A 27654-nucleotide genomic window follows, 5' to 3' on the forward strand; every position below is an offset into this window, starting at 1 on the left:
AAGATAGCCCTATTTGGTAAAAGAGCAAGTCCATGTTATGGCAAGAACAGCTCAAATAAGCAAAGAGAAATGACAGTCCATCATTACTTTAAGACATGAAGGTCAGTCAATATGGAACATTTCAAAACTTTAAAAGTTTCTTCAAATGCAAAACTGTCAAGCGCTATGATGAAACTGGCTCTCCGCATGAATGGAAGACCCAGAGTTACCTCTGCTGCAGAGGATAAGTTACCAGCCTCAGAAATTGCAGCCCAAATAAATGCTTCAGAGTTCAAGTAACAGACACATCTCAACATCAACTGTTCAGAGGAGACTGTGAATCAGGCCTTTATGGTTGAATTTCTGCAACAAAACCTCTACTAAAGGACACCAATAATAAGAAAAGACTTGCTTGGGCCAAGAAACACGAGTAATGGACATCATATCAGTGGAAATCTGTCCTTTGGTCTGGAGTCCAAATTGGAGATTTTTGGTTCCAACTGCCGTGTCTTTATGAGACACAGTGTGGGTGAACGGATGACCTCTGCATGTATATTTCCCATCATAAAGCATGGAGTATGAGGTCTTATGGTATGAGGGTGCTTTGCTGGTGACACTGTCTGTGATTTATTTTGAATTCAAGACACACTTAACTAGCATCACTAACACAGAATTCTGCAGCAATACGCCATCCCATCTGGTTTGGGCTTAGTGGGACTATCATGTGTTTTTCAACAGGACAATAACCCAACACACCTCCAGGCTGTGTAAGGGCTATTTTACCAAGAAGGAGAGTGATGGAGTGCTGCATCAGATGACCTGGCCTCCACAATCCCCTGACCTCAACCAAATTGAGATGGTTTAGGATGAGTCGGACCACAGAGTGAAGGAAAAGCAGCCAACAAGTGCTCAGCATATGTGGGAACTCCTTGGAAAAGCATTCCAGGTGAAGCTGGTTGAGAGAATGCCGAGATTGTGCAAAGCTGTCATCAAGGCAAAGGGTGGCTATTTGAAGAATGTCAAATATAAAATATATTTTGATTTGTTTAACACTTTTTTAGTTACTACATGATTCCATATTTCATAGTTTTGATGTCTTCACTACTATTCTACAATGTAGAAAATAGTACAAATAAAGAAAAACCCTTGAATGAGTATGTGTTCGAAAACATTTGACCGGTAGTGTACATGTTATAGATCAAATAATGAGCAAGATACTGTATTTGTCTGAAGAAAGATTGTAAGTAATCTCAGGCTCTGCACGGTGTTCAAATAGCCCATGTCTCTTTTTACAGCGCCACTGATATTCAAGTTGAATAGTCCTATCATCTATCAGTAATAATGAAGGAAAGAAGATAAGGCAAGGAGGCGTTTCAAGATTTTTGGGACATCTGTGGACTGTGGTGCTGGGTAGAAGTTGCCTCTAACGACTGGCCCAAGGTCAGATATTTTTACCATCCTCATAATGGTTAAGGCTAGGATTTGGTGTTGGGTAATCAAGGCCTGTATTCATAAAGCATTTCAAGGTCCCCCCTGTCTATTCATTATAATGTAAAGGCAAAACTGATCCTCGATCAGCACTCCTACTCTGAATTGCTTTTTACAGGCCTCCCAGGAGGTTGGTGGCACCTTAATTGTGGAGGACGGGCTTGTGGTAACGGCTGGAGTGGAATTGGTGGAATGGTATCAAATACATCAATGGAATGGTATCAAATACACCTAGATCTTTGGTGGTTAAGGCCATTTCTACCTCAACACGGCTAGGTGGGCCAAAGCATTGTATCTGCTTTAGTTTTCAAGATGATCGGTCCCTAGTGAGTGATTAGCTGGTTTTCACATATTGTGTATATTTATGTATTCTGAACACATGTCTGTTTGTTGGCAATGTCAATTCTTGCACATCTTTTCAAAATACTTCACTAGCTGGGCAGCCCAGCTGTTTTTAGAGAAGATTGAATTGCAAGGTATGCTATATGTGTAGGATATGCTGTGTTGGCTAATATGTACATGACTGTTCAAAAGTTTGCGGTCACTTAGAAATGTCCTTGTTTTTGAAAAAAAAAGATTGTCAATTAAATTCATCAGAAATACAGTGTAGACAATGTTAATGTTGTAAATGACTATTGTAGTTGGAAAAGGCAGATTTTTTAATGGAATATCTACATAGGCGTACAGAGGCACATTATCAGCAACTATCACTCCCGTGTTCCAATGGCACGTTGTGTTAGCTAATCCAAATTTTTCATTTAAAAGGCTAATTGATCATTAGAAAACCCTTTTGCAATTATGTTAGCACAGCTGAAAACTGTTGTTCTCATTAAAGAAGCAATAAAACTGTCCTTCTTTAGACTAGTTGAGTATCTGGAGCATCAGCATTTGTGGGTTCGATTACAGGCTCAAAATGGCTAGACAAAAATAACTTTCTTCCGAAACTCATCAATCTATTCTTGTTCTAAGAAATGAAGGCTATTCCATGTGAGAAATTGCCAAGAAACTGAAGATCTGGTACAACACTGTGTACAACTCCATTCACAGATCAGCGCAAACTGGCCCTAACCAGAATAGAAAGAGTAGTGCACAACTGAGCAAGAGGACAAGTACATTAGAGTGTCTAGTTTGAGAAACAGACACCTCACAAGTCCTCAAGCTGCCAGACCAGAGGTGGCAGAACGGAGTGCTCGGGTTGGGGTATAGGGTTTGAGCATAGCCTGAAGGTAGGGAGGGGCAGATCCTCTTGCTGCTCCATAGGCAAGTACAATGGTCTTGTAGTTGAGGGGCATGGGAGTTCTGATTGGTTCCAAGTTTGGCAAATTTGCCTGAGCAGAGTGTTGAAATATACTTATGAGAAAATGTGCAAGAACTGAAGGTGCCAACAAATTTTCCGGTCAACATAAGAATGTTGTACTCTCATATATTTAACAAAAAATCAGCTCCTCCCTCGACGGGGATCGACCAACTTCACGTTTTTTGGCTTCGCCCCACCTCTTATGCAACACTGTAAGGATTGTCGTATCCTTTATTACCAAAGTTACAAAAGACTACAACAATATACAGACACTTACCAACCATCTAGGCCACAATGGTACTTTTTAATTATAATGGCAAATAGCAATAACAGTATGTCATTCCTGGTATCATATCATTACAAAACAGCACACAATATAAAGCTTACAAGTTAATGCAAGTACTTCAGATATCACCATCACAACTGAAGGTTAAGCTGCTAGAAAATAAACAAATATAGCACATACATATATGTGGTGAACAAGTGAAGTTCATTCAAGAGTCTTTTCGCAAAAAAAGGCAACTTTTGAATGGAAACAAATGACTGTTTTTACAGACAAATCTTCAGCCCTTCATCGACTCTCTGTTGTTAGGGAGGTCTATTCAAGCAGCTGAAGCAAGCTTGTTAATTATTCTTTGTTAACTAGCTTCATATCAAACATCATTAGTGTCTTTTCATTGTCGATAGTGGTACAGTATAGCAGTGTGTTGCCATTGGTAGGGTCATCTAATTTTGCTATTCTCATCATACTATTTCATCAAGAATTGGTCAAATAGAATTACTGCTTGGATGTAACCAAAACCTGCACCCACATCAGCCCTTGCAGGGTAAGACTGCCCACCCCTGCAATAGTGGATGTATTTAGTCAGAGAGCAAAATAAGCAAAAAGCCAAAAAGAATAAAGTCTCTTTCCAAAAGACCCTCATGGATGTTCTAGACTCAGGGAAACAGGCAGAACACCTCACTGGTTACAGAAGCACCACAATGCTCAACAGCTTATACACCACATACTGTAGCTAGCAATCCATATAGCTCCAACATAACCAACAATTCTTCTGAAGGTATAAACAATATTATTCAAAGGGATAACTGTGTTCATTAAACATATTTATACTTTTATTCACCCTTGACAATTAATCCACATTTTTTTTAGAGTACAAATAAATTACAAATATAAAAACATTTAATTAAATAAAAACTGGAACAAAACATAGAAATACATCTTGTTATAAAATCTTCAGCGCAACAATACCGAAGTGCCGGAGTGGTGCCACACTTTCCCATCCCTAACAAACACAGCTGATTAAACTCATTTCATTCTAAACTGAAGATCATGATTAGGGGATTCAAATTATTTTTTTGTATACATATATATATATATTCTGCCTTTTTCTCCCATATTTCTTGTCCCATCACTGCAACTCCTGTATGGACTCGGGAGAGGTGTGCATCCTCCGAAACAGAACCCAACCAAGCTGCACTGCTTCTTGACACAATGCCCGCTTAACCCGGAAGCCAGTCACACAAATGTGTCGGAGGAAACACCATACACCTGGCGACTGTGTCAGCATGCACGCGCCCGGCACAGAAGTCGCTAAAGCGCAATGGTACAAGGAGATCCCTGCCAGCCAAGCCCTCCCCTAACCCGGACGACGCTGGGTCAATTGTGCACCGCCCCATGGGTCTCCAGGTCGCAGCCAGAGCCTGGACTCAAACCAGGATCTCTAGTGGCACAGCTAGCACTGCAATGCCTTAGACCACTGCGCCACTCGGGAGGCCCATGATTAGATGATTACTGGAGTCAGGTGTGTTAGCTGGGGGAAAAGTGTGACATCAATCAGGACTGGAGCTCTAGGTTGAAGTTGCCCTTTTAGGCACAAATCCAGGATTAGTTCACCTGTCCCATATCCTTCCTTAGAGACTGTAAGGAACCCAACCCCTGACCTAGATTATGAATCTATGGAGAATGCTGCCTCCTTCAGGCCAAATCTGTAATAACACTTCAATGACCACCACCCCATGTGAGTCATCAGACGCCAGCCTAATGGCCCGTGGGGCTGGATGTCATTAGTGATGTCATTAGCTGGTGGGCGTGGGAAGAGCTTTCTCTCTTGGTTGTCAAGGTGAATGTGTGGACCTAGAATTGACAGGTACACTCTAGACTTAAAGAGCAATCTCCAAATGGACTAACATAGCAGCTGTTGCCTCTCTCTGTGTGTGTGTGTGTGTGTGTGTGTGTGTGTGTGTGTGTGTGTGTGTGTGTGTGTGTGTGTGTGTGTGTGTGTGTGTGTGTGTGTGTGTGTGTGTGTGTGAGAGAGAGAGAAACCCAATCTGAAGTCAGCCTTGTTGTTTGGTTAGCAACCAAACAGTTTTGATGAATACCAACATGCCACTTCTATTCTTAATTTGGATGATTTATTATTCTTCTGGTTGAAACATTAAAGACTTCAACAACCGAACAACTAGTGAAGTTCATCAACCTTCAAATAAAAAGGCCAATTTCCTTTTTACCGGTTTGCAATTGGCAACAAGACAGCTGAACCCTTACAACATAGATAGCAGAGCTCATGTAGCTCATACAGACTTCTGAGGTAGCAAGTGTTTAGTTTATATAAGAATTGGCCAATAAACGTCTTCAATTCTTAGTGCTAGTGTTAATCAGCATGTTTACAACATGTTTAAGAAGACACAGGTTTGGGTTAGGTTACAGCCTTATTCTAAAATTGATGAAATTATTTTTTCCCCCTCATTAATCTACACACAATAACTCATAATGATAAAGCAAAAACAAATTTAAAAAACTGAAAGACACTTTGCTATGAGACTCGAAATTGAGCTCAGGAGCATCCTGTTTCCATTGATCATCCTTGAGATGTTTCTACAACTTTGATGAATTAAATTGATTGGACATGATTTGTAAAGGCACACACCTGTCTATATAAAGGCCCACAGTTGACCTTGCATGTCATAGCAAAAACCAAGCCATGAGGTCCAAGGAATTGTTCGTAGAGCTCCGAGACAGGATTGTGTTGAGGTACAGATCTGGGGGAGAGTACCAAAAATGTTTTCAGCATTGTATGTCCCCAAGAACACAGTGGCCTCCATTATTCTTAAATGGTAGAAGTTTGGAACTACCAAGACTCTTGGTGGCACATGACAGCATGTTTGGAGTTTGCCAAAAGGCACTTAAAGGACTCTCAGACCATGAAAAACAAGATTCTCTGGCCTGATGAAACAAAGATTGAACACTTTGGCCTGAACGCCAAGCATCACGTCTGGAGGAATCCTGGCACCATCCCTACGGTGAAGCATGGTGGTGGCAGCATGATGTTGTGGGGATGTTTTTCAGCGGCAGGTACTGGGAGACTAGTCAGGATCGAGGGAAAGATGAATGGAGCAAAGTACAGAGAGATCCTTGATGAAAACCTGACAAAGATGAAAACAGGACAAAAATCCTAAGCACACAGGCAAGAGTGGCTTCGGGACAAGTCACTGAATGTCCTTGAGTGGCCCAGCTAAAGCCCAGACTAGAACCCAATCGAACATCTCTGGAGAGACCTGAAAATAGCTGTGCAGCAATGCTCCCCATCCAACCTGACAGAGCTTGAAAGGATCTGCAGAGAAGAATGGGAGAAACTCCCCAAATATAGGTGGACCAAGCTTGCAGCGTCATACCCAAGAAGACTCAAGGTTGTTATAGCTGCCAAAGGTGCTTCAAAAAAAGTGCTGAGTAAAGGGTCTGAATACTTACGTGAATGTGATACTTCCGTTTTTTTTTCAAATTAATTTGCAAAAATGACTAATCCTGTTTTGGCTTTGTCATATGGGGTATTGTGTGTAGATTGATAAGGAAAAAATGTAATCCATTTTAGAATATGATTGTAACGTATCAAAATATGGCGAAAGTCAAGGGGTCTGTATACTTTCCGAATGCACTGTAAAACATCAAATGTAATGAATAGTAGAATTGTATATTTTATACATACGTGTATTTTTGGCTATCATTCAATGGACTTGTGTGAATTGTAAATGCCTGTACCCCAAAACAGGAGAGAGATTATCCCACACTATGTCTCCTTCTTTCCCTCTCCTTGCCCTCTACTCTCTTTAACCTCTGTGGGCATGGGTGCACTACTCTTGAGGAAGTCAGACCTCAGCAGGCGGTAGAAGAGGACTATATTCATGGCGGTCATGACGGCAAGCCCTACACTCCCAGCTGTGTAGCTGAACAGGGGGATGTTGTCCCGGTTCAGGACCAGCCAGCGGGTCATCCAGGCCAGGGTGTTGATCCGGAACACCACGTAGGTACCTGGAATGATATGCAGGTTGTTACTTTCAGCACAACGTCTTAGCGCCAAGAACATATATTTATTAAATTATATGTATTTCTATACTGAACAGAAATATAAACACAACATTCAACAATTTCAAAGATTTTACTGAGTTACAGTTCATTTGAGGAAATCAGTAAATTTAAATAAATGTATGGATTCCCCATGACTGTTGGTCACAGATATATAAAAAAAAATGGGCCTCACAATCTCGTCATGATGACAGTTATTTCTGTGCATTGAAATTGCCGGCTGGTATTTCTGTGCATTGAAATTGCTATCGATAAAATGCAATTGCGTTCGTTGTCCGTAGCTCATGCCTGCCCATACCATAACCCTACCGGCACCATGGGCACTCTGTTCACATCAGCAAACCACCTGCCCACATGATGCCATACACGTGCTCTGTGGTTGTGAGGCCGGTTGGACGTACTGCCAAATTCTAAAAAACAACTTTGGAGGCGGCTTATGGTAGAGAAACAAACATTAAATTCTCTGGCAACAGCTCTGGTGAACATTCCTGTAGTCAGCATGCCAATTGCATGCTCCCTCAAAACTTGAGACATCTGTGGCATTGTGTTGTGTGAAAAAACTGCACATATTAGATTGGCCTTTTAATGTCCTCAGCACAAAGGGTACCTGTGTAATGATCATTAGCTTCTTTATATGCCACATTAGTCAGGTAGATTATCTTGGCAAAGGAGAAATGCTAACTAATAGGGATGCAAACAAATTTGTACCCAAAATTTCATCAAATATGGGACCAACACTTTACATGTTGCGTTTATATTTTTGTTCAGTATATCTGTAATTCTGCATGTAATTCTATGGTGCTAACATTTGTATAATCTACTCACAACAGTGCTTTACAACAGTTGAAACGTCATGTAAACAAACCCCTTCATGGCAACTCATGATGTGAAGCTATGGATAATGACTAGCAAAAGCTAGCTGTTCATTAAAAATATACTTTCATCATTGAAACCTTATGAACATGACAGTACCTAGGTTGACCATGCTGTTGATGCGGTAGAGGTCGCCCGCTGCTAGGCTGGCCATGCGTAAGATCTGGCGCAGGTGGAGGAACACAGAGTTGATCTCAACCAGGAGGGCCACCACAGCAAAGCCAACGTAGTGACCGGTCAGGACGGCGATGCCAAAACAGCTGATCACCTTGGAGGAAGAAGAGTGAGAGAGAGAATGAGAGAAAGTTAGTCACTTAGTGGCAGTGATGTATTCAGGTTCCTAAGTCGAGAGTTTGACTCAAGTCCTAAGTTCGAGCCTTTGAGTCCAAGTCAACTCACGAGTCCTATAACATAACAAAAAAACAACTAACTCTTCTACCTGGAAGTCACATGGTTAACCATCATCTCATGAGGTAGTAGTGGGATGACTGGGATCTCATGACTTAGGTCATGTCTACCACATTAACAACGGTGCAAGACCATCTCTGTCTGACTCACAACACTACAGCCTTTGTTTTTATGATAAATATTGTATTATTTCCAGGAAAATGTCATAGTTAGATTCTCATAACAAGCCCTTGTTTGTTTTTCCTTTATTTGATACATGCCTCTGAACGTCAAACACTATATAATTACATTGAGGAAGGTCATCATGCTTATCAAACATCTGCAAGGTCATGGTTATGAATTTAATGTCAGTGAGGTTACAGCATATCAGATAGTCAAAGATTTATATAACTAATGTGAGCAAATGAGTCATAGTGGGCAGAACAAGCAAGGAGGTGGGCAGAGCCAAGCACAAGCTAGCGAGATCTTATTAGCCCGTTCTAGCATACATCTGCATATTTCCGTTAAGGAACGCCTACTCTGTGAAGTGTGCATATGCAATAACTCAATTCGCCTTTGCACTCCTTCTAAACAACTCAATTTTTTACAACTTTGGCAAAGATTAAAGTCTATAAAATGTAGTCCACTCTGTTCTTAACATATTCTAGTTTTAGGAACAGAAAACTGTATTGAGATCAAATGTTTCATCGATGAGAACATTTGCAGAAGGTCGGCCAAAATCCATCTTGTTCCATCTTCTCCCACTGCCGGCCACTGGGCTTCCTCTCACTACCATATTTGGTAGTGAGTAGAAACGCCAAGCAGATGCTTCACATATACATCCTGTGAAATATCTGTCTCATTGTTCTATCTGTGAGTCTTTGGTAACAGGGGGTGATGTTGTAGTAGCGTAACAGAACCAATAGGTGGCACCCAGCGCCAGGCTACAATAGAGACACTATGAATGTATACGTACTGCTCTGTGATACAACAACTTCAGGGAAATCTTTTGAAAAATCTTTTATTAGACTGCAGCTGCCTTTACAAGGTCTGTATTGTATTGTGTGTCAGAGTTGGATCAGTAAATCTCACATCCAACTTAGTTACTGTAGCAGACTGGAGGGCAGATTTATGTTTTCCTAAAATATCCCATTCCGAAAGAACAACCCCCTAGTAGTACAATGACCTCACCCTGTCCACACTGTTACTAACCCTAACCTTCTCCACACTGTCACTACTCTCCATTCAAAGCACTGGATTACTCAATCTGTCTCGCAAATGGCACCCTATTCCCAATATAGTGCACTACATGCTTGTGCACAAAAGTAGCAAACTACATAGGGAATAGGGTGCCAATTGAAACGCAGCCTTAGCCCCCCTGAACTAACTGTAGACCATGTTACATAGCAGTTACTGGCACACCAATGTAGCAATGTAAAGCACAACGGTTCAAACATCCTCAATGGCTTGGTTGTGAGACTGAGCTTAACAATTAGGCAGGACCCAATGGGAGGCTTTAAGTGTGTGAGTGTGTGTGTGTGTGGCCCCAGGGGTGAGGCTGAAGTCAACGGAGGAGGTGCCATCCCTAAACTGACAAATGGTCATGTGATATACAGCACCACACACACACTGGGGTCTAGTCTAAAGGTCAGCACATGTAACAGTATAACTTTAGTCCGTCCCCTCGCCCATACCCGGGTTCGAACCAGGGACCCTCTGCACACATCAACAAGTGACGTCACCGATTGAAATGCTATTAGCGCGCACCACCACTAACTAGCTAGCCATTTCACATCCGTTACACACACACACCGGCTAGTGGCAACCCCCTCAACAGGAATAAAAAGACAGAATGAGACGCTTACATGTAGCAACTCAAGTCCAAGCATGTCTGAATAATAACACCTATTTAGCTAGACTACCAGTAGGCCAGCACTGACATGAGATACAGTACTATGTCCTATCTTCCCCTTGTTTTCTAATGTAGAGGCCTTAATCACATGCTGCTCTTAGTCAATAAGGTGTGTGTGACTCTCTCCCCAGAGAGAAGCCCCAGGTAAACACCCCAGTCTCTTATATATACACACTCACACTAAACCTCAAGCTGTCTGATCATTCCTCCTGGTCACACACAAACAGACATGTTCTTAGGGACACTCAAAACAGGAACCGTGGAGGTCAAATAATAGCCTTATACAATGCCCTGATAAGAGACCTCATGGCCAGGATTCTGTTTACATACTGTAGTTATCTATCACCTAGCAGCTCTCTCTGTTACGTCTTGTATGGTCTCTCAACGTTGATCCTTGGCACTCACTGTGTAGACTGGTTCTCACTTCGGCTGAACATCAAGACAGACACTTGCTGTATGTATTAAGAACAACTGCGTGGTTAATTAGAACACACATTTCTGAATCACCTATTTCATAAATACTTTTAGATATTCAGACACTATTTTGGTTACCTATCTGTGATACTCAAATAGTAGAATTTGACCATGGATTACTGGTTGAAATAAAAAGCCTGCATACAGCAGGTTGCCTAGTGGTTAGAGCATTGGGCAAGTAATTGAAAGGTTGCTAGATTGAATCCCTGATCTGACAAGGTAAAAATCTGTTGTTCTGCCCTGAAAAAGGCAGTTAACCCACTGTTCCTAGGCCGTCATTGTAAATAAGAATTTGTTCTTAACTGACTTTCCTAGTTAAAAAAATAATGATTCCTGGGACAATAGACTTATCAGACTCATTGGAGATCCTAGTATGTGTGTTTATGCCTGTTTATGCTTGTATGTCCATGGCTTCCTTTATGATATTTGAGGAGTGTTGTTAGTGAGCGGGATCTTCAGTAAAGTCTGATTGTAGTTTCCTCCCTGGTCTTGGGAAGGTAGTGGGTAATCAGAGCCATGCATATAATAACCGACTGTAATCATTGATATAAGTGGGTGAGAAGGCACTCACTCAATAACCCCTTACACAATCTCCACACTATATTACCTTACATAAGCTACACACTATCACCTTACATAAGCTACACACTATATCACCTTACACAAGCTACACACTATCACCTTACACAAGCTACACACTATCACCTTACACAAGCTACACACTATCACCTTACACAAGCTACACACTATCACCTTACACAAGCTACACACTATCACCTTACACAAGCTACACACTATATCACCTTACACAAGCTACACACTATCACCTTACACAAGCTACACACTATCACCTTACACAATCTCCACACTATATTACCTTACATAAGCTACACACTATCACTTTACACAATCTCCACACTATATTACCTTACATAAGCTACACACTATCACTTTACACAATCTCCACACTATATTACCTTACATAAGCTACACACTATCACCTTACATAAGCTACACACTATATCACCTTACACAAGCTACACACTATCACCTTACACAAGCTACACACTATCACCTTACACAAGCTACACACTATCACCTTACATAAGCTACACACTATATCACCTTACACAAGCTACACACTATCACCTTACACAAGCTACACACTATCACCTTACACAAGCTACACACTATCACCTCACACAAGCTACACACTATCACCTTACACAAGCTACACGCTATCACCTTACACAAGCTACACACTATATCACCTTACACAAGCTACACACTATCACCTTACACAAGCTACACACTGTATCACCTTACACAAGCTACACACTATATCACCTTACACCTTACCTACTATAAAACACGTGATATGAACTGTACATCTCTTATACAGCAGCCAGCCATTTAATACAACAGTTGGCAGTAACAAAACCTTTAACCTTACTATGACCCAGCGAATCAGTCAGGGCATCATCTGGAGATGGTAGTCCCAAAGCACCGAGTATGTCCCAACTGACCCATCTGAACTCATCCTGAGAGAGACAGGGGGTCATCACGAGGCCCGAGCTCAGGCATGTGGCTCTTTGTGGGGTAGGATTAGGACCAGAGACCATAGCCTGGGTCCTGGCCAGGTCTTGTCAGTCAACCAAATTAAATCAAATCAAACCATGAGAGGAGATTAATCCCCAAACCGTGCCTGACCGTGAGCCCCACTGGTTGGGGTTGAAGCTACTGTAATCCCCCCTTCCCTGGATCGTCACAGATAAGACAGCCCCCTGGACCATTAGAATGATTCAGCATTAGCAGGCTATCCCCTGCTAAGCCAAGGTAAGGCTGGACGTCTAGCTGCTGGTAGCACAGGGCCAGGGTGATGAGACTGCTGGCAGGGGACCCAGTCTGTGGGCACGGTGAGGTTATCCTTGTCCCTACAGTATGTGCTGCTGTGTCGTGTTCAGTAGGGTACAACGTAGCAATACGTTTTGAAACGGAAACAAAAAATCAGCAGTAGAAACCTAATTTCAAAAGAGTTCTCGTTTTGTGTATATTGAACAGGTTTGGATAAAGGAGAAAGGGTGAAAACAGTATGTGTGAGTGTGTGTGTATATTTCCTCAACCACAGTAAAGAATGGCAGATAAAGGACAGATAGAGCCAAGATGGCCGATATTGTTCAGGAAGAGCAAGGTGACACACAGCAGTGGCAGACCTACGAAGGCGGAGGATAAAAACAAAGGTGGCATAGATACTCAAATTGTAGGAATAACATAGAATGGACTTTGGTGTAGAAAAGCCTTTAGATGCAACTTCCTCCGACTAAGATTTGTAAGGTCATGGCAAAGATGCCAGACAAAGATAAAGCAGCAGAGAAACCAAAATGTCAGACAGGTGTGAATGGAACAACAGAGTCAGCTCATCCTCTCTCTGAGCGGTAGAGACACACCTGGAACCAAACCTGTTCCCCTGGTTACAGATGAATTGAAACCTCTCGACAAAAAAAGGCTTCCGGAGTGAATGTTGGCAGCCTGAACAGCCTGTTCTGCAGGATAATCAGAATGATGAAATGAAGACACGCTACACACACACACACACACACACACACACCACTACCATCTAGAAGGTGGAGACAGTACAGGTGCATTAAAGCATGGACCGAGAGACTGATAAGCAGCTTCCATCTCTAGGCCATCAGACTGTTAAACAGTCATCACTAGCCAGCCTCTGCCCAGTACCCTTCCCTACACCTTTGACACGGTCACTAGCCGGCTACCACCAGGTATTCTACACTGCACCGTAGAGACAGCTGCCCTTTAAAAAAACATTTTAAAAATGGAATCACAATCACTTTAATAATGTTTACATAACTTGTTACCCACTTTATATGTATATACTGTACTTTAGTCATGGCCAATTCTATATAACTACTGCATACATACCTTTTCTATTCATACACTGTCCATACTGTCCATACTGTCTATATCAGGGGTCGGCAACAGGAGGCCCAAAACCTGCTGCGAGTGACTATATTTGTAAAAAATAAAAAAAGTTTAGTTTTTGGTCACAAAATACAAAATTACCAGCTGAAATGTAGGTTTATTTAGTAAATCTGTTTCCAATTATTCCCGCAAATAAAAATGTAAGGTATGAGAATGTAAGGTATGAAAAGATTGTTTGAAAAATAATAAATATCTTTTTGGGGCTTAGTTGTGGTCAATTTTCTGGGCTTAAATTATAATTTTCCGTCCCCCAGACCATTTGCTTGGACAAAAAAATGGCCCGCGGCTGAATCTAGTTGCCTAACCCAGGTCTATACATACCATTCACATACATATATTTGTTTATATCCGGACTTTGATATTGCTCATTCTGATATGTCTTCATTTCTAGTATTTATTTATTTTTACTTTTGGATTATGTGTGTATTGTTGTTGTATTGCGAGATATTGGAGCTATAGACATAAGCATTCCGCTGCACCTGCGATAACATCTGCAAAACTGTGTACGCGACCAATAAATTGGGATTTTATTTGCCGAGCACCCCCTCACACCAAATCTTAATGTGTCTCATCACAGCGTCAAAGGTGAAGGTAAACAGCCTTTGATGGCCACTCCTCAGGGCAGTGCAGTATGGGTAATGTAAACATGGGGACAGGGACCAGGCAGCCAGGTAGTGTCACTGCATCCCACAAATTCCTCACAGGGCCTAAATATAACAGGAAGGCATAAACAACACTCAGACCCTAACTCCCTGTACAATATACTATCATGCATATGCACACAAACTTCACACACACTCAATAAGCATGCCAAACCCAAAATGGGGTGTTACGTGTTTGATGCTTTTGTGATTTTATCACAAGCCTAATGATTAAAGAGAGTGGGTTGAGTGGGATGACATCAGAGGGTGGGTGGTCTAATATAGTGGCCTCTGACTATGAAGAACATAACAACAGCAGGAGTTCTGTGTCATCTCCACTAGTCATGATTCTAAGAATCAAAACGGTAACAGGTATTCCTAACTAAATGTTTTTTATGAGGAAAAACCCACACAAGGCTATTACTGTAAAGTTGGGTTGCACAACCAGGCTGGTAAACTCCCCCCCCCCCCCCCCCCCCCCCCCATCACACTCAAACATTTACACTGATAGCAACGTGTCAATACTGGACTCGAGTAAGGGAAGTGGGCTTGGCAAATGGGCTTGGCAAGTCTATGGTAAGGAACTAATGGGAAAGCCTTTGGAAGATGTCCTGTCTTGTATAAAGCAGGGCCAGGGTGTGGTTCAGGAGAGGAAGTTTTATGTACAGTACGGGAGTGTAGCGAGGGGTCAAAGTCTACACGTAAAAGATACGTGTATGAACCATCATGTTCACACATATACACATACTGTCATGCCCTGACCATAGAGAGCCCTCGGTGTTCTCTATGGTGTAATAGGTCAGGGCGTGACCAGGGGTGTTTCTAGGTATTATATTTCTATGTTGGTGTGTGTATGGTTCCCAATTGGAGGCAGCTGATAACCTTTACCTCTAATTGTGGCTCATACTTAGTGTGTCCTTTTTCCCACCTGCTATGGGGGATATTGTTTTGTGTGAGTGCCTATGTGCGCTACGTATTGCACGATTGTTATATCTTTGTTGTTTTGGAAAATTCACTATCATTAAAATGTGGAACTCCACTCACGCTGCGCCTTGGTCCAATTTTTCATACGACGGTCGTGACACATACACACAAGCTTACATAAACACACACATCCACATTACATAAAATAACACACATCCGCAGTAGTAGATACTAGGATGACGCTTCTAGGGCTGACCAGGGTCAATGTCACAAGACTAAAGTTAAACAGACGACCATAGAGTTAGGAAAACCCAAAACATTACGTGTATGGTGTGTATCCAAGGTTAGTAATGGTAAAAGAAAAACAAAGTGTGTCAAGGAATATGTTTAGAGGTTGCTGTGACATTATTCATAATCAAGTCACTAGTCCTCACTAGTGGTTGCCAGGCAATAGGTGTGGAAGTGTGAATTGGTTTTGGTGTGTTTTTGCAGTGACTCACCTCACTATTTCTCACCTAACTGTTTCTTCTAGATGTTGATTAGTACAGAAGCTTCTTTAAAAACAATGTACCTACACTATTCAGTGACCCCTTGGCTGTAAATGTACACTACTAGCAGTGAAACAATACACTTATCCTATGGATACTTAGGAGCTAAATATAGGAATTCCCTTAAACACGTTGGAATCTGGGATATCTTTTGAGTACATCCTCTCCTCCCAAGACTACACACATTCCATAGTTGCTGGAAAACCACAGACGTGCATGCTTTGGAATTCCCAGGTATCCTTCTAGCTGGCAGCTAAGTCAGGGAGGGATCTCTCTCGGTGGGGGACATACACAAAACAATTAGAGACCATTCCTCCTCAAGTCAGTAAAGACCAACTCCCTCATTCTCCTCCCCCTGAGCCTGACTCTACGGTCTCTAAACGGGGCAGATTCCTCGAAGAACCGCATTCCTGGTTGCCATGTCAACGTCTCACAACAGTCGCTCTGTTTAAGCACATCTGGATTTCCTGCCCAACCTTTGGAACTGAAGGTGTTGTCATGACAATGAGGGGACAATGTGGGGGTTTTCTGACAATGTGGACACTTCATAACAATGTAGGGACATCATGACTTCGCAGGGACTTTTTCTCTAGGGGACGTTGTTGGCATTCTTATTGTTAGGCCCTAAGCACAAGAAATATGTTTCTGTCCAATACCAGCGTACAACAACATGTTTACAGTTCACTGTTGAGTTATTAGAATTCCAAGAAAATGTATTTACTTGCATTTTTGAGAACTTTACTCATCATGTTTTATGGTTGACTGGTTTATAGTTAAGTGAGTGGTTCAATCTATGTATGGATGTTGGATGAGAGGGGCCTTAGATAGGATGGTATCATTGGGTTAGTGGTTTACTGTATAGAACAACACTGAGGAATGGAAAGCTAAATGATGAAAGGGGCGGAGGCTGTCTTGAGTGGGTGGATTCGTGGGGGATGGAGTGATGTTTTGACTGTGTGGGTGTAGGGGATATGGGGGCGGACAGCTGGGCTGAGTGTGTGTGAGAGGGGGTTCATGTGGAGACCAGATGTCTCCTGTCTGGAAACACACCAGGTGCTCTTTGGAGTGTTTCCCTGCTCCGCAAAACACACCACGACTCTCCTGCCAAGAATCTATAGACACGTTCTCTCCCTCACCCTGCGTTCCTACCCTTCACACTCAATCTCACTCTCAATCACATTATCCTTCTCTATTGTACTACACAGTAGGTGGGTGGATGCTTGGTAGAATGGCATCCCAACTCAAAACTGGTGTTCTCACTTTGGCTCTTGTAAGTTCGAATAACATTCATGCAGGGGCAGGGCTAAAACACCATATGAGGTTATAGCTCATAGCTCTATGTTTAGGCGACATGTTGAAAGAGATGAGAATTGCGCAAGAATAAACAGCAAGCGGTATTCCTTCTGGCTCCTCAACCCACAGAATAGAACCCTGGCCAAAATGGGAGTGTCTGTGTGGAGCACATTAAGTTTTTTGGAATATTTATTTTGCAAATACATTCAGCAGCCTGCTATACAAATGAAATTGCTCCTGCTGGCATTGCTTCTTCAAGTCCAGGGACATTAAAGTGGTTTGTGAAAAGCAAACCACAATTTAACAAACAAAACAAACCACATTACGGAAATGTATGTTAAGGAATTTACAAATTCGATATTAAAACTCAACATGCTGTTTTGCTTTTAGAGTACACATAAGAGAGAGCAGGGGGTTGAGAATGTTCAAAAATGTTGGAATGACGAAGCAGAACGCATGGCATGTACCACAGCTTTGGCGGCTGCTGTACTGCGGCCATATTAGACTGCGTGTCAGTGGAATCTGACAGAACGAGGGGACATGGAGTAAGACTGGTCTGCAGGAGTAGGACTATCAGGGTCTGTAGATGTCACGTCCTGACTTTAGTTCCTTTTTTATGTCTCTGTTTTAGTTTGGTCAGGGTGTGAGTTGGGGTGGGCATTCTATGTGTTGTTCTATGTTTTTGTATTCTGTGTTTGGTCTGGTATCGTTCCCAATCAGAGGCAGCTGTTTATCGTTGTCTTTGATTGAGAACCATACTTAGGCAGCCTGTTTTCTCACTATGATTTGTGGGTAGTTGTTTTCTGTTTTGTGTGTATTGCACCTTGCAGAACTGTTCGTTTGTTGTGCTGTTGGTTTTTGTTCAAGTATTCGTATTTATTAAAAGTATTATGAATACTTACCACGCTGCACCTTGGTGCTCTTCTCCTTCTCCCGACGACAATCGTTACAGTAGAGAAGAAGCTTGGGGGAGAGAAAATGAGAGGACAGGAGAGGAAAGGAGGAGAAGAGAAGCGTGCAGGCATGACATTCCATAAGCGTCACACCACAGTGACACAACCACAGCCACCGGTGACGTCCAAATACGGCCATGCGGAAGTTCTTGTAGAACACGGAGTCTCCAAGTTAGGCCTAAGTCATGGATCCAATCGCATTACATTCTCACAGGGAACAAGTAGAAACTTCTAGCTTCTCCAATACTGCCTGATTATATCAAACATCACTGTAGTCAACTGAACAGAGTTCCATTCATATCTTTAGGCTGGTGTTTTATGACCCTTCAAATGGAGAATAGACTAAGCATGGAGATGGGGTTAGAGAACCTGAGGGAGGGTAGACTGGGTTCCCGATATGGCAGCAGTGGTAGACAGGGCACATACAGAATGTAAGGGAATAGATAACATAGTAAATCTCAAAGATGGAACACAGCAGTAAATGTCAGTTAGAGGGTAGCGCATGACACTCACTTCCCTTCCAGCCCTAAGCACTACTAATAAGCAAACTCAATTATGCGTAACGAGACAGGGATGAGGGAAATGGCAAACACACAAAAACATCTGACAGTGAGAGAACATTTGAACTGAGAGCGTAGCAATAGAGAGTTCAATTATAAAAGCAACTTGAGTCAAATGACATCTTCCCTGCTGATCTACATATCTTAAATGAACTGTATTAGATGCAATGCCATTTTCAAAATGCTTTTTTCATTAACTTCTGCAGCAGTTCTCTAGCATCTACTCACCTTTGTTCATAGCAACCTTAATATTTCCAAATATCATGGCCAACTGGGGCAGCACACGAGGAGGAGAGGGGAGTATTTTATGGTAAATGATTCCTTGTTTTTCCATGAACCCAGTCTAGGGCAGTGGCAGCTCCAAAAATGTTACTGAAACTACAGGAGAAAATCCCCTAGAAACAAAAAGCGTCCCTGACAACTTCTACAGTTCTGAAAATGCAAATCTAGTGTTTGTCAGAATGTCTATCCATTTCGTTCTGTTTCCAGACACTTATAAAGCCCTTATATCTTCTGTTATGAATCTTCATTATGCTTTTTCATACATATTTTACAGTATCTTCTCAGTCAGATCTGAGTGGGGCAGTGCTGTGTTGTTACAGGTGCCCTATTTCTGCCACAGACAGTTTCTCAAAGGAAAGGAAGGGTCAGTGGCTATACTAGGGGACTCTGTGTTGCTCTGTGTAAAACTGCCAGTGGTGTACCCATATGTCATTGTAAGAGAACTCCCGCCTTTCTTACCCAGCAAGCTCCACTTAAGTGGAAAAAATCCCCAAGTTTCCATGGAACGTTTGACAGCTTATCCACCCCCAGTTATTAAGACTGGGTCATGTTCACTAGACATGAAATGGTAGAAAACGGGCTGAAACTGGGAGGTAGCCTTCTATCTGAACTAGTCCAATAAGAAACCTTAGTTTATGTTTTCCATTGCACATCGTTTTGACCCATTTTACGATTTGCCCTGATGAATATGAACCCTGGTCGACGACTACTGGAACTACTACTACAACTTTTCCTTGTTAACTCTTTAGGGACGTTCCTTAGCTTGAGTCTTTAGTGTTGTTAAGTCTGCATTTCAGAGAAACCCCTATACTGGATTACAAAGTGAGTGACTGACTGTAACCAACATTACTTTCAGAGGATGGGGACGGGGTATGCCAAACTAAGGTGGTTTTTGCCGCAAACCATAGAAATAGTCAACAAGACAATAGCAAAGACCAACAAAATGCTCCATTGAGATCTCAGATTCAGAAAGAGAGTTTCTCTCCCTTTACTTCTCCCCAAAATCACAAAACAATGTTCTTATTTATTATTAGTGCCAGGACCAGACCCCAGCAGTAAACACCAGATGGAAGGAGGAAAAGAGAGGGTGAGAGCAAAGAGAGAAGGAGAGAGAGAATATAGAAAGACTGATAAGGAGATAAAGAAAAAGAGAGGATGGGAGCGGGGAAATGAAAGGGATCACAACACAGAGAAAAGGGAGGATGTGAGAGAAGGAGAGGAAAAGTGGAAGTCATAGTTCCTCCTAGGCCACAGCCATGGGCGGTCTGTCAACACACATCCAGACTTCCTCCTTCTCCTGTCCTGAATGGAGCTTCCAGCAAATAAAAGGAGCAAAGAGCAACAAAAACAAAACCTCAGAATGGGGGACTCACTGGCTGGCTGCTGGCCCTGGGATAGGAAAGGATGAGAACCATAGGGAGACATCAAGGGAGCTGGGAGTCCAGGGAGGGACTGAGCCAAAATACACTGGTTCACTAACCTTCCAGGGCCAGAAGCAGGTGGAGCTGCCTGACAAGCTGAGCTGAATCCAGTCAGTCAGCCAGTCAGTCAGTTTAGATATGGAGCTGCCTGGCAGTGTGAGTCCAGTCAGTCAGTCAGTTTAGATATGGAGCTGCCTGGCAGGGTGAGTCCAGTCAGTCAGTTTAGATATGGAGCTGCCTGGCAGGGTGAGTCTAGTCAGACAGTCAGTTTAGATATGGAGCTGCCTGGCAGGGTGAGTCCAGTCAGTCAGTTTAGATATGGAGCTGCCTGGCAGGGTGAGTCCAGTCAGTCAGTCAGTTTAGATATGCAGGACTTGCCCTGGACAGTGTTGATACATTGACGAGGAACAGTCAGCTGTGAGTCATACATACACATGAGAGGCTGAGTGTGAATACTGTACTACTCACCAGCATGTGTGCGAGAGATACTGAGACACACACTTATAGAGGCTCACACATATAAACAGGCAAGTGCCCATATACATTGGCTCAATTTCAGATGGGTATACACAAACATTAAGTATATAAGTAAGAAATCTATGAGACAGGCAGACAGAAACCGACACAACAAAATCCTTGAAAGGCAGGTGCAAACCTACACAAATCATCTTCTATCCACTCATCTAAAAATGTACATCAACATCCCAAACAGGTCCTTAAAAAAAAAGTCTTCAAAAGCTCAGCATTGCCATGGAAATGGCATTTTACACCTCAATGGTTAAGGTTAGGATGGGGAGAGGGAAAAACTGATCCTAGATCTGTTGCCAACAGGCAACTTTATTCCCTGAGTTAAAGCCTGGAGCAGCATTCTACAAAGATGAGACATCCATTCTCAAGGGAATGAGAACAAGACCATCAGGTCTTTCTCAAGAACACTGGTAAACAATGAACACTTTTCTCAAAGGACAATGATGAATAATGAGCATTTCTTTTCAGCAGGTGCTCTCATTTGAGGCCTATTACGTCGTACTGGAGCTGTCTAGCTTTGATGGGGAAGAGAACGATAATGAGGGTTAGTTCCTAGCTACTGTGACCGATGGGGTTAGAACTCTGATTTTCTGAGGGACAGAAGAGCACATTAGCCTGCTAAGCTAAAGTCTAGGCATTGACTTAGGGAGCCAATGCAACTCATCAGGTCTCTGGCAAATTTACTCGTCATGCGAGTGTGGTTGCCCAAAGACCTCTGTTACACTGGAGTGCCTGGGGGTTGACATCCTCAAGGGGATGTCTGACAGGTTAGGAGCCTGATGAGGAATGCTAGCTGGACAAGGTTAACAGGCAGGTTCTGATACGCCTTCATTTCTTGTTCTTCTTTTTATTTGTGATTATGTGATTATTGTTATTGTATTGCTATATATTGCTGCGTTGTTGGAGCTAGAGAGATAAGCATTTTGCTGCACCTGTGATGCCATCTGCAAAACTGTACAAGCAACCAATAAAATGTGATTTGGTCTGTGCTGTATGCTAACAGGGGCCAATGACTGTGGTAGTTTTATGTGTAAAATGTGTGTGCACTGTTTCAGTATTCTCTGGTGTTAGCTAGATAATAAGGTTGAGACAGGAGATTCTAGGCTAGGTTTCACCTAACCGCTGATACATGATCAAGGTTATGGTGAGTGAGGTAAGGTAACCTGATCCTAGATCTGTGGTTGTCCACAACGTGTACCTCAAACCTCCTAGATGCTACCAGGAGGACCACTTACCACTGTGTGATGGAATAGGAGCTCCCATGACAGGATCATCTTCTGGTTGAGCACCATATCAAGGAAGTCATAGATGAAGTAACCTGTTGAACAAAATATAGAAAAGGCATATTCTAGCTTAGAACCAAAACAAAGGAATGGAGATCGATTGAACAAAGGCTTTTTCAGTAGAGGACCATTTGGCTTATCAAGTATATTTAGTGGGGACCCCTCTTGCCAGTCGCTTCCATGACGAAACCAAGGATGGTAACCAAGATGTCAGTTAGAGAACGCTATTTAATCAGTCCTCCACTATGGGTGTAACCATGGAGACAGACTTTCAGAATGGTGTAAAAAGAATGAAGAGTTAAAGATAGTCTGGCGTGTGTGTGTGTGAGCGTGTGTGTGTGTAGTGGAGGAGGTCCTCCTCTAGGGCAGATAAGAATTAACCCCAGTCTGCGTTCCTACTACATATTCCATTTGACATCCATTTGACAACACCAAAAAGCTGCTGTAAATATAGTGATGAGATGGGCACCTTGAGAGCATCCTCAGTTGCTACAGTATATGACAAACACACGCTGAAGAAACAACTGATGTTTACTTAACCAAATCATCCAAATTGAATCCCCAAAATAATTCTCACTGTGCATTGGGAATCAATTTTGACTGAATAGGAGCCATAATATTAGATTTAAAAAAAGTGTCATCCATTCATATTTTATCATTCTTAGAGGTGTATAAAGAAAAGCCATTTTACAACCAGTGAAGACAGGCAACCTAGGTCAAGTGTTCACATTATCGAACCATGGTAGCATGTGACCAACACTCTGTCAGTTGGCCTTCCAACAGGCTCTCTTATCATTATGACACTGACAGTGTTTCATAAGGTTTGATTGATTGATTCTGTCTCTCTCTGCCCCTCTCTCCCTCTGTCTCTCTCTTTCCCCCTTTCTCCCTCTCTCTCCCCCTGCCCCTGTCCTTCTGCCCCAGTCTCTCACCTGTCTAACACCACACGTGGCTGAAAAAGTTGTATTTTTTGAGAAGTGTTTAAATACGACAGCAGCATAGCTCTATATGTTGTCACAATGGGGACTGGAGCCAAACTCTTCCGTTCTGTGGGTTTTGGGCAGTGACCGTCCAACGACATGGCGATCAAACACAACTTGTCTTTATACTGGCTGACAGCCAAACCCTGGAATGTTTGGTTCTTGAGATGGTAACTAATAATACAGAAGTCTACTGAAATAGTTATTATCAGAAAATATTGTGACCGATCACGGATTCTCAAAACAAAAATATTTTTGAATAGGAGAGGGGCACTTCATGAGTGTCATGTTTGGTGTCTAACACTGCGTTTACCTTTGGTCAGCCTGGGAGAGTACCTAATGTAACTGTTCTGCATTCCAAAATGTCAACACTGTTGTCTTGGCCTGACAACATCAACTTGGCCCACAAACAGAGTCCCAGGCTAGTGATTGTTTGGTCAATCAGAGCAAAATAAAAAATGATGTCAATATGTCCTCCGAACATATAGTGGGTTTTCACTATGTGGCCAATCTGCCATGTTGAAATTGCCTATAGTGGAAATACTTTCTCTTTCCGGCTTTGCATTGTGGCCTGATAGAGACAACCATACTATAGGCTCAGTGTCATGGTCACGCCACATTGTTGTAGGCAGGGCTCAGAGGACGTACCTTCCTCACCCTGACTCCCTTCTCTGTTACATATGGCATTTGACCCGGGCAGGCTGCTGTGGCATAAATCAACAGCCTTCTTCTCAGGCGCTACAGCCCATTCTAGGGTCACGTGATCTATGGGGGGTAGGTCCGGAGCGGTGCTTGGGACGAAGCAACATAATGCCCCTCCATTGATTCTAGAACTCTGGCAAAACTAACAACACTGGCAGGCAGCATTCGGGGGTGGGTTGGATTCTCTGGGAGAATGCTAACAAGTCTTGGAATTCTAAGGGAGCCCTTGTTGGAGCCCTTGTTAGCAAGGCACATATCCAATAAATTAGCAGTTTATAGCGTGGCATGCAGTCATTTAAATGGGCTCATGCCATTGGGGGAAACAATACACTAGCCAATTACAGTCAAAGTCAAAATAGAGGAAGTTATATTTAAAGGAGCTGTACTGCTGGGGTTTACTCTAAGCTTGGCGTAAAGATGTTGTCCATCTAGCAGAGACTCCTAAAAATGTGAAAGCTATGGTCTGGTGTTTGACTTGTGCTGCAGGCTTAATTCTCATTCTACAGAGCAATTTTAGCTGTCAGACACATGAAGCGTGTTGGGGAGATTGGGGGAGGGATCAGTGGAAGGGTATAGGCTGCCTGAAACACACACACACAGTATTGTTCCAAATCACCTGAGAGATAGACATTGTAAGGTGGCAGGTCAGGGTAGCCTAGTGGTTAGAGCATTGGACTAGTAATTGGAAGGTTGCTTACACTGCTTCAAAACAAAACAAATGGTATTAGTCACATGCACCGAATACAACAGGTGAAGGTAGACATTACAGTGAACTGCTTACATTAAAGCCCCTAACCAACAACGCAATTTCAAAAATATACGAATAACAATAAGAAATAAAAGGAACAAGTAATTAAAGAGCAGCAGTAAAATAACAATAGCGAGAGTATATACAGGGGGTACCGGTACAGAGTCAATGTGCGGGGACACCGGTTAGTCAAGGTAATTGAGGTAATATGTACTACTAGGTAAAGTTATTAAAGTGACTATGCATAGATAATGACAGATAGTAGCGCAGTGGTGTAAAAGAGGGGGTGGGGTTGCAAATAGTCTGGGTAGCCAGCATACCGCCGGCATACCTCTCTCTTTCTCTGGGGCTAGAGCTAAGTTTCTCTTCATTTTTATTTATTCTTTAAATATTAATATCACAGTAGACGCCTAAGCCTATAGGCTTATGCATCCCTTACGATGATGCATTTAGTGCTCAAATCTCTGACAGCTGAACCATGAGGGTGACAATTGTTGCTTTAGGAAAGTAATAACCCACAAGGAAACACAAGGAATAGTGTTTTTGTAAGTTGTTATAGGCTGTTTTTAACGTCATGTAAATTTGGCTTATTTGGCTAATGTCCCTCGTTTAGGGCTCCTGAGCCTCAGTGAGGCGTCACTGCAGTAGCTGGTTTGAATTCAGACTGCGTCACATCCGGAAGATATTGGGAGTCCCATAGAGCGGCGCACAATTGGCCCAGCGTCGTCTGGGTTTGGCCCGGGGTAGGCCATCATTGTAATTAAGAATTTATTCTTAACTGACTTGCCTAGTTAAATAAAAAAATTAAAAATATATATATATATATTGATTGTGCTGGCTGCGTGGGTGGGCATCCTAATAGGTTATGAACCCAGTGCAAATGGATGACCGGTAAATTTGTCCGGCGACGAATCTTCATAACGGAAACCCTGATATATAGTATAGGCTACAGTAGGGTACAAAATAAACTGTCCAGTAACTGACTCAATTATAAAGATGAAGCATAGGCTACTCACCGGTGACTGCTGATGTGCTTGTGCCAATATCTCAAGATAAACTACTTTGAAAAGCAGTGCTGTTCGCTCAGAATCGCTCAAAAGTTGAGAAATAAAGTTCTACAGACAGATTAGTATTCTCTTTTCACCCGTAGGCATTTGCTTTCCAAACGGTAGGGCCACGTTTTTCTCGTGAATGTATTTTGAAATTTGTGAAATGCTTACTGGCAGCCGTAACCAACCACAGAAATATAATTAATAGATGGCAGTTCCCACTCAAGTCAGGACTGACAGAAATTGCTAGTGTAGCCATGAGTTTAACAGTCAAAGTTCCAAAATCGATTTGTATTTATTATGGTTCCCCATTAGCTGCTATAAAAATAAATAGAGTCGCACACTCTATAAATAAACTCCCCATTAGCTGCTGCCAGCTACTCTTCCTGGGGTCCAGACACATTAAGGCACATCACACAATTAACAAACACTTTTCTTAATAAAAGTACATCAAATAACATCATTAACCCACTACATATTTACAAAAAAATGTATAATACCACCATATAACAATATAAAAATATACGTGTGTGTATAGTGCGTGTGCTAGCGTGTGTGAGTGCCTGCATGTGTTTGTCTCAATCAGTCCGCGTTGGCCACAACGGAACAAGCTGTTCAATATTTGGAGGGTGTATTGGTCAAATTGCAGCCTTCCCAACTGTACGTGCCTGTGATAAAACTTAAACGACTGCTATTTTTTTTAGAAGCTATTGACCCTCTGTAGCTAAATTAAGCTCTCTGGTGTAGTATTTTGAATAATTTGATTCGTGTCTGTTTAAACAGGAGTAATATCATTTTGGGGGAAATGATTTGTTATAACCTAATTTTGGCAAAATTATTTTAAATTATCAGGGGGAGCTGCAGCACCTCCAGCACACCTACTTCCTGTGGCTATGTGTGGAAAGCTCACACACCCCTTCCCTTTACCTCTGTCCATCCACACACACTCACCGATTGATACAGAAACCAACGCATGCGAGAACACAGAATGGGTTCCTATCAAATCTTCGGCCATCTGTGGGTGTACGAAAAAGCTGTAGGGGAAGAATAGACAAATTCATTTGCGATAATAAGCAGAAAGCAATTCAAATTGATATTTTATTCAAAACAATGAAATATATATATTTTTTTATTGGGAGAGAAATTGACATAATTAGAATAGTGAAAATATGTGTTGGCTAGATAAAAGTAGAATCTGAAGCATTTTATATGACCATAGATTCATTGATTTAACATTTCACAATTCAGTCCAGAACAAAACATTGTCCACATTATTCCGTTACCTTATCCGACAAAAATCAACATAAAAATGTATTATAAAACCTATTATATCAGTTACTAGTCTGTAACGTATAAGCTTTCAGTAGGCTAATTGAAAACAATGTATCTTTACATTTTAAGCATCATGGCAGTGGAAAACGACTCACCACAGTACAGACCATATCCCAGTTATCAGACTGTGTGTCAAAGATGTGCATACATTTCTCCATTTCCAGGCGTTTCTGCACGCAGACTCGGGTATAGGGAGTTTACTGACACCACAATTGACAAGTTTAAAAAATCCAATAGAGCCACCCGCCGTCAAAAGCACTGAATTCAACTCCATGGCCACGACCAACTCCTGTCTGTGTCTTTCTCCACTTGAAGAATTCAACGTCTGAAAATTCGCGCGCTGAAGTCTCTGCTCCGGACTGATATTTACGCTGTCAACGCGGGTGCAGCTACACTCACTGAAGTGTGCGTCATGAAGTTATCGCCCCGCCTCTGTTCATTCATAAAGCGTTATGGGAATCGTTTTTTTCCTGAAACGTACCAGACAAAATAGACGCAGGTTGATTTTTGTGTTGAAAAGGGCGACTTCTTGTGGTCATGGTAGATATTAGGCCACACAATTGATTTTGTAACTCCTATATATGGTATGTGATTAGTGGTTGTTGCATACATGACCGCTAATTAGGATACTACTGCA

General features: G+C 42.2%; 1 protein-coding gene across 1 annotated transcript; it reads right to left on the reverse strand.

The window, feature by feature from the left end:
• Positions 1-3042: 3042 nt before the first annotated feature.
• LOC109875542 (TLC domain-containing protein 2-like) lies at positions 3043-27371 on the reverse strand. The gene is made up of 5 exons (XM_020467884.2): positions 27113-27371; positions 26637-26719; positions 22159-22241; positions 8100-8268; positions 3043-7073 (listed from the first exon to the last, which is right to left on the reverse strand). Exons 1-5 carry the CDS (start codon positions 27289-27291, stop codon positions 6832-6834), a joined length of 756 nt encoding a protein of 251 aa, XP_020323473.1. The 5' UTR covers positions 27292-27371; the 3' UTR covers positions 3043-6831.
• Positions 27372-27654: the final 283 nt, after the last annotated feature.

Source organism: Oncorhynchus kisutch, linkage group LG18 (genome assembly GCF_002021735.2).
Source record: "Oncorhynchus kisutch isolate 150728-3 linkage group LG18, Okis_V2, whole genome shotgun sequence".
NCBI classification, from domain to species: Eukaryota; Metazoa; Chordata; class Actinopteri; order Salmoniformes; family Salmonidae; genus Oncorhynchus; species Oncorhynchus kisutch.

What these genes read in the sequence shown, in the direction of transcription:
- LOC109875542 (XM_020467884.2), bottom strand. Translation starts at nt 27,291, where the DNA reads ATGGAGTTGAATTCAGTGCTTTTGACGGCGGGTGGCTCTATTGGATTT. An exon ending in GGGATATGGTCTGTACTGTG is followed by an intron (nt 26,720 to 27,112) that starts GTGAGTCGTTTT and finishes CTTCCCCTACAG; the next exon opens with CTTTTTCGTACACCCACAGA. An exon ending in GTTGGTTTCTGTATCAATCG is followed by an intron (nt 22,242 to 26,636) that starts GTGAGTGTGTGT and finishes TTTGTTCAACAG; the next exon opens with GTTACTTCATCTATGACTTC.